The sequence below is a fragment of the Boleophthalmus pectinirostris genome, unplaced genomic scaffold (assembly GCF_026225935.1).
Source record: "Boleophthalmus pectinirostris isolate CB_2022bp ecotype Guang Dong unplaced genomic scaffold, ASM2622593v1 HiC_scaffold_18, whole genome shotgun sequence".
NCBI classification, from domain to species: Eukaryota; Metazoa; Chordata; class Actinopteri; order Gobiiformes; family Gobiidae; genus Boleophthalmus; species Boleophthalmus pectinirostris.
This window is the reverse complement of record NW_026571133.1, coordinates 24716929-24725179: the sequence shown is the minus strand read 5'-3', so window position 1 is coordinate 24725179 and position 8251 is coordinate 24716929. Positions and strand designations below refer to the sequence as shown.

Here is an 8251-nt window from a genome sequence, read left to right as displayed (position 1 = left end):
GTATACTGAATAACTCTCTGAAATTGCAAGCTTGGTATACTACCAAGCTTGTAGTATAAAAACTCTGGTGCACTCTCATAACTTTCATAGGCACTCTGTTGGAATTATAATAAAAGTTGTTTAACGATTACATGGGACAATATTTTAGAGCTTTCACCTGCCGATGAAACACTTTAGATGGAGTAGGCTATAATGTGTCAAGTATGTCAGAAACTACTTATTTGACCCTGAACATCTAATATTTTAGCATGCATATAGCAAAATGTTCCTCTCTAATACAGAGAACGTTACACACAATAATTATTGAGCCCTCAAAATTGTATCTTTTATATAGATACAGACTTACTTTTTCACAAAATTGTAGCATGCTACAAATATTGATAGAGAAAGCATACTTTATTACAGTTTGATAAATGTTTCATATGTTATATTAGTTACAACTTCTTACATATATTATATTATTATTATTATATGATATTATTATACTATATTAAGTAGTATCATATGACTTTGCAAATCTGTTTTTGGTAAACCACACTGCGGGCTGGATTAATAAGCAACTCCACAGTTTTACTTTGCTTATTTCTGAGTTAATATTTTGTGGGAAAAGCAGTTCTTTTTCTCTTAGTCTTTTATGGACTAACATGACAGAAGGCATAGCAGTAATGGACACCAACAGAGCTGCGGTACCTGCTGCAAGCACTCACCAGGGCAACCAGTTCCTGATCAGTGAAAAGAGCAGCGCTGCCCTCATGTTTTTGGGCATCTTTTTAGGTCTGGTGGGGATTGCTTTCACCACTTTGGGCTGGCAAAAGTACAACTTGACCACCATATTGGACTGGACACAACTCCTGGATCCCATCTTGATCTCTGTAGGGGGGACATTTATGCTCACCAGTGTCTTGAAGTTAGTTATGAGCTGTGCTTCACAAAATGAAGATATCACAGAGTCGGCAAGGCATTCGTTTACATTAAATCATCAAATTGTGTTACACAACGGTGTGACTTGTATCCCAGCTTCTAATAACTTCAGGCAGCCAGAGCTGGGTCCCTCTTCAACAGTCCTCCATGATGCACCTGTAACTCCAAGTGAGCCTCCTCCGCAGTATGACACACTATATACAGACAATAGAGCACCTGAGGGCTCCCAAGCAAATGTCAGGTAAAGTTATTCATTATTTGTATTTTTCATGGTATAGACTAATATTCCAAAGCCAGCTCTTTTTAATTCACATTTATTAAACATTAATTTTTACACTAATAAATCTTATTCAAGAGTTGCAAGTCTATCATGTTGTAGAGTGGTGAGTCTGTTGTTTTAATCCAATTACTTCCACTGGGTTTCAAGGAAAATATTTCACTTTAATACAAAGAGACACCAGCAATAATATTTTCAACCTAAGATAATAAACCCTAACCCAAATCATATGAACATGTGCTTAGCTCACCAGCCCTACTTATGCTGTCACAACATTTGAAATGCAGTTGGTTTCCATTATTAATGCCAAAGCTAGGAAATGATGATCGAAAATGGACCAAACTTTGGTTTGATGAACCTTCTTAAAACATGGATTGTAACATGTTTAACAAAAAGGTTAAGCTATTGTAAATAAATGAAAGTGAATGTATTCATGTGCCCACAGGAGCCAAAAGACTCTTGAAGAAGTCCACTCTGAGGCTGAGACCAGCCCTACCTGTGAGAGCCCCCCTGCGTATGAGGACATCTACCCTTCCACAAACTAATATGTTTTGTTGAATGACTGAACTATGTCATGATGTAAATATGAATGGCCACTGTTTTACTTTGCACTGCTAATCCAAACAGCCCTACCCTCAGTGGCATCCAAGAAGTCATACTGTTTCTTCCTGCTGTTATCATACACTTAGCACAATAATTATGTATGAAGTCATACATCCCACTAAGCTCAGCCTCCCTGAACGAAAGCCTCATTAAAACCAGATTTATGAACGAGATAAATTTGAGGTTTTGAAAATACTTTAATTTGATAGGCATATTATCTGACGTTCTAATAAACACAACCTAGGCCTATTTGTTGACTTTTTTTTTTTTAAGTAGAAAGTCAAAAAGGTAGTAGTTAATGAAAAAAAAAAAGCAACACCCACACCTATGTTTGCTACAAAATAAGAAATAAAAGAGTCCCTGCCTCTAGATAGGCTGCAAGCTTTAGGGGCTATCTATGAGTAGAAAAAGAACCACATGAGGGCAGACCTGAGCGCAGATGGAAAAAAAACAACAACAATAATAATAATAACAATAATAAAAATAATAATAATAACATATGTAATGTCACCAAAATATGTGGCAAAGGTCAAAATGAGTGAAACACACTGATCATGACACTTGGCCAAGTGCAGCCGTGCGGCGTACGTTCAGTATGACTTTCATTATTTTTACAGCATTGTAAAACGCGGGTGGCCCTCATGGATCTATAATAAGACCCCTACATCGGTCTTAAAGGTAAGCTAACCATTCCAACTCGGAGTCTATACGGTTATTAATCCTTTATTTGCTGCTGGGATATTTATGTTTATAGAAAAACATAATATGTTTTGACATTTAATGTTTTGACATTTTTAGGACAATTATTATCCAACCTTCTGCTAGCATGGCCATCAAGTGGGTGCACTGAGGATTCAGCTCATTTCTCTAAGCTTAGTACACAGTTTACTGATTTTTACAATAATTTAGTAAGACAGTGTTCGCATAATTGATACTTGATCACCAAAGGCTGGTTTAAGAAAGCGCTGCAACAGGTGTTTAGTAAGTAAAAGGATTTCTTCCGGATAGCCATGGGGTGAATAATTCTCCTATTATCGAGCCTATATTTCTACGATTCAAACTTATCGTGAAATTGCCTCAATATTACCTGTAATAAATGTTATTTGTCTTAAAGTATGACTTTGGGCCGATGTAACAATTACAATTACATATATAAAAAATAATGGGTGCATTTTTTGTCTTTCAAAGCCCCAATACAAGTCCCTGAAGGTGAATTAAATGATTTCCCGCCTTTATCATTGTGATAGTGTGCTATTTGCATGGATCTATTAAAATAAGGTTTATTTGTTACTAAGCGTCCGTATCATGAGGATCATCCTAATGAATGCTTTTGTAGCATATTTTATTTTTATTTATTTTTTTATTCTTTTAGAATTTTATTTTTTATGACTTTACCCAGCTGTAAAAGTGTTTGCGAAATAAGTTGGTGCGCATATATGAATGATCCGTGCTCCAGAGTGGTGCGTGCTGCTTTCATTTCTCTGCGGGTGCGTGTGTTGATGTGTCTGAGAGCTGCACTACGTAAGCCTGGGCAACTGTGGGCCGTGAAGTCGGGGGGACAAATGGATTCCATGTTTGAGGGAAAATGTGCTGGAGGGGCAGGAAAGCTTTGTTGTTTGTGAAGAACACGTGAAACTAATCAAATGCGAATTATCTTCCTGTTGTTGCAGCTTTTGTCGTTTGCAGTTTTTCACTTGAGTTTTCCAGTCATGTCACCACCCAGAGAGTGTTTGGATGGTAAGGAGAGACTCTGCAGAACAAAGTTAAATCATATATTCTACTCAATACAAAAGGGCCTGGAGAAATCAAATTCACTATTAACTTTAATGGGCAATCTGGACAGACTGACATTTTTTCTGCTGTCCCACAAACTTTGTCATGAGTTTAGTTCTCAGAGTTGATAAAAAAAAATAAAAATGCTAATGATCTTTAGGAAAAGTTTAAAATGCATATCTCTTCAATACTACACATATAGTATCTCTCAGTGTAATTATGTCTCATTGTAATTTTTTCCCTCCCTTTCACTTTCACTCCATGTGGCAGCGATAACTTTCCCACCACTGTTTTATGGACCACCTTCAAGCAGGTGTTTGGTTCATTCATAGAGAGTGTAGTTAGTTCACTATAGCCCCAGTTAATAATAATCTGAGCAGAATACAAGCAACTACAGTGGATTACAGTGACAACAGTGACAAATGTTGTGTTATGTACAATTGTACATGTTCATACAAGTATGTATAGTTTTTGAAGTTAAAGTAAAATATCCCTATAGACATGTTTTAAGCACTTCAGCATTTTATCACATAATTACAAAAGACACCTTGAATTTGATATAGTGCACACTATTACAGGTCATTGTTTAAATATCTCTATTTTATACATTATAGTTACTTTTTTAAATTCTACTAATAATATATTTTTGACCCGTCATTTTACACATTCTCTGTCATTTCAAACATTTTGTGACATTTGAAAGAAGAGTTCTTATACCTGTCTCTTTGTCTAAAGGATTGTTCTCTGGGAATGGCATTCTGAGGTTTATGACCTTACGATTTCTCCTTGTGACCAAGGTTTCCTCTGCCTGTCAGTAAACACAACAGTATTTCACACCAACACAAATTAGGAGCAAGCAGAAAAGTAAACATTAGAGAATTTGGGAGTGGGTTATTTTGGAAAAGAAATCCTGTGTTTAAAATAATATTTTACCTTTGGGAAAACTTCTGTCACTGACAATTTAAAGGGCACGGTGCCAACATTATGTCATTTTGCTGTTACGGCAGTATTTATGACTTTATTGAATTAGGGGAGAGAAAAAGTCTGTGGTGGGTCGATGTTCCGCGCAGGAGGAGCTAAAAGGCCGGTTTGAGGCGAGAATGGAAAATCAGAACTTATTTTTGTTTCAAATGTGTTTCCGTCCACATATGGTCCTTGTTTTGGCCTATATACTGGGAATCTGAGTGGTGAACTTTGACCCTAGCTCCTCAGACTGACATGATTTTGGCTGTCTCACTCAGGGGTTCAGTTCGACCCTCTGTCCCCCTGAGTTCAAAGGTCACCTCCAGGGAGCAGCAAATTAACCCAATGTGTCAAAGCTGGCATGACACCATGTTCAGCCGAGCTCCTCCGCTCCTATATAACCTTTTGCTTTTTCCACTCACATGTGTCGGATGTTAACTTATGTGATCTTTTCTGAGTCTTATTTCCAACTTTTCAAAATTTATGGTGCGTGACTAATTTCTTTTCCTTCAAACTCCATCGTTCTTGGGATCCCACACGTTAAATGACAATCACTTTTCTGCATATTCCTCTACTGTCTTCCTCTCGCTTGCATCTGTCTGATCTTCCTTGTGGTGCAGCTTCTCCCTCTCTGCCTGCGGTTAAAGACGTTTCAGTTCAGCTGTCACAAATTATGTTCGCCTGCCCAGCTGTCAAAACAGGGGGGTGTCCTTTTCATTCCACCTCACAAACTACGAAAGGAGATGGGAGGGAGGAGGGCTTTAATGCTCATGTTTGGACACAAGCAATTATCTCTAATTATTGTTTTTCTTTTCAGTTTCCCTGCCCCAATGGAGGTCCGAGCAGCCGAACATGCAATAATCCGCTCTGGTCGTACGGGATCAGCAGGCCCCACAGTCCATCGCTCGGTACTGGGACTGCGCGGCTTTCATCTCAATGTGAGTCAGGAGTTGATTCAAACATGGAGTGATAGGAGAATTAACCCCTGGGACCCAGCTTTCAATGGGCTCAGCTAAGAGATTATATGTGTTGATGGCAGGCTTTTTTATACATCAGCCATACAAAACTTTAGCTATTATAAGTGCATCATAAATTTTCAGGTGGAGAGTAAGCCACCTGCTTGTCTCCATGAGGACGTTATAGCTTTGTCTAGAATATTCCTCAGTTTGTCGTTAAATGTCTCTGTCTTATATTTATTTATTTTCGTGGCTTACATACATACATTGAAATCATGTCTTTTTATGGGATCGCCATTCCAGAGATTTGACTTGTAGCTTGGACTGGCCACCTTGTCCATAGAGTTTACAGTGGAATTTCCAAGCAAAATGAATAATAACATTCCCATATAGACAAGTAGGTGGGCGAGCCCTCCACCAAAAAAGTTACTGAGAGCATCTTTAAATCAAGGCGTCACCATCAGATTCATCACCCTTTTCATGTGCTCAAATCTCACAAATTCAGTGGAGCATTATCTCATTAAAGCCGCAGACAGGATTTTTAGCACTACATGTTCAAAGCGGTTGGACACCCATCTAATGCCTGTGGGACTTCTATGTGGCTTATTTCCTGTGACGTTCAGTGGGTCTTTTTGACATGTGTAAGATATGTGGTTCAGAACACACGGGAAAAAGAGCATGTCGATCATCATTTAATTAATTTGAATGTATGAAGGACGACTCTGGTGGTCCTTATGCAAAACAACATTTCTAAATCTGTCTCAAGTCTTTCCTCTCTCAAACTTATCGCATGCATCCTCTGGTTTTGAATGCACATCCAAAGGGAGGAGGATGCTGTACCAAAACCAAAAAAAAAACCTACAAGTCTCATGTATGACAGATAATCCAAAAGTCAGTGAGAGAAACCAGTTTTGAACTATGACACAGATAGCAGTTAGCAAGAAAGAAAAGTTTTCTTCTTTGTTTAATTGTTTCATTTAGGAAGCCAATTTATTTGATCTTGTTATGTTTTTCGTTCAATATTGAATGTGCTGTTTTAATGAAGGAATAGGGTGAAAATAATAAGCTTTATTTTCCAATTAAGATTTTAACAAGATACCGCACATTTAAAACCCAGCCGTAGCAGCTGTGAATTAAAATACCCTTGATGCATTGAATCTCGCTCTCAGGACGTTTATGAATGTGAGGAGCAGGGCAGTGTAACAGTTAGCTCACATATGGTTTCATAGCTGAATTTGAAGTTGATCGCCTTGACCAGCCCTAACCTTATTTGGTCACATTACAATAAGAGTAATGCACTTTACATGGACCACCAGTGTTCAAGTTAGGGTTGTGTATGCAATAGCCAAGCGTGTAGGAGTATGTAACTCCTTTAGTGTGGAATCATTATGGCTCTGTAAAACTCATCTGTGTCAATAAAAACCACCAAAGTGAGCGTTGACTTGTCAGGTTATGAGATTTCCACATGCTTTATGCAGACCTGCACTGAGTCCAGCGCAGGGGATTTTCCCTCTAGCACCAAAATGACTTTTACTGAAGAAGTGGTCATTGTCACATTTGAAGGAACTGATGTTGAAATTCAAAATGAAACTTTTATAAAGCCGTGTTTGATTTTGCCACTTGGGAGCTCTTGTTTCACAGATTACATTGTTCTGTTGTGTGAAAAAGATAGGTGCTTGGATCTCAGCAATAGAATAGATTTGGTTTTGCTTTGATGCTTTATTGTGCTCTAGCTTGATTGGCAATTTTAATGTTAAAGATATATAGGGCAGGAATAGTTTTCATATAGAGGTTCACTCTGACTAAAATAATGCATGTATTAGGGATATTACTATATCAATTTATAGTGTTGCAATTATTGCGAGAAGAATTTAATGAATATTTGTGGTTACTGACACATATCAAAAGTGCAATCCTTTTCTTTCATTCCAATCCACTGTCACTCATCTCGTATATGGCTGGCATTATAAAATCAAATTTTCTTAATGCAAAAGCATGTTCAATGCATTTAGGTCACAATTATTATATTTTAGCTCTTATATTGTGACCTGAATAATCACAATTATCGATTCACCTAATAATCTTGACATCCCTAGTTGTAAATGAGCCCAATGACATGCTACTATCTCCCCATTGTCCCAGAGTGGTACTGCATGCCTGGCTCCCAGCCAGTCTCTTTCAGTGCCCTGTGCCCCTCTGCTAATTCCTCACTCCTACAGAGCTGATCCACCCTCTTTTTGTGTGCTTACTCTATAGCAGAGACATTACATGAAAATCCCTATTGTCCACTTTAGAGCTCTGCGTTGTAATCTTGCTTTTGAAAAGGAATATCCCATGATTAGCCCCCTGCAAATTACAAGGACTGATCAATGTGTCTGTTCAGCTCTCATTAACTACTAACAGGGCTTTATCAGAGCCACCCACACAACCAGGACCTTCAACCTCTCACCCTTGACACATGCAACTTTCTCTGTGTGCTCGTACATTTTTCTCTGAATTAGATGGACTTTACTTTTTTGTGTTTCTCAAAGCATCTGAGATAGTCTCAATCAATGCATTTAAAACTTTATAAAAGATCAAAGCAGCATCATTAATTCTGTAATGCAAACAATTGCCTTCCAATTCACCAAACGTTAAGCCATGTCTTACAAAATGAATACATGCTTTTATATTGTTTGTGGTAATTTTACCAAAATGTTCTTCATAAAATAAGTCATATTTATAAAATAACAAATACATACTAAATTCACAAGCAATT

General features: G+C 37.7%; 1 protein-coding gene across 1 annotated transcript; it reads left to right on the top strand.

Annotated features, from left to right (window-relative positions):
- The first annotated feature begins 665 nt into the window (after positions 1-665).
- On the top strand, positions 666-2026 carry tmem174 (transmembrane protein 174). The gene is made up of 2 exons (XM_055154162.1): positions 666-1162; positions 1644-2026. Exons 1-2 carry the CDS (start codon positions 666-668, stop codon positions 1741-1743), a joined length of 597 nt encoding a protein of 198 aa, XP_055010137.1. The 3' UTR covers positions 1744-2026.
- The last annotated feature ends 6225 nt before the right edge of the window (positions 2027-8251 follow it).

What these genes read in the sequence shown, in the direction of transcription:
- tmem174 (XM_055154162.1), top strand. Translation starts at nt 666, where the DNA reads ATGGACACCAACAGAGCTGCGGTACCTGCTGCAAGCACTCACCAGGGC. An exon ending in GGCTCCCAAGCAAATGTCAG is followed by an intron (nt 1,163 to 1,643) that starts GTAAAGTTATTC and finishes ATGTGCCCACAG; the next exon opens with GAGCCAAAAGACTCTTGAAG.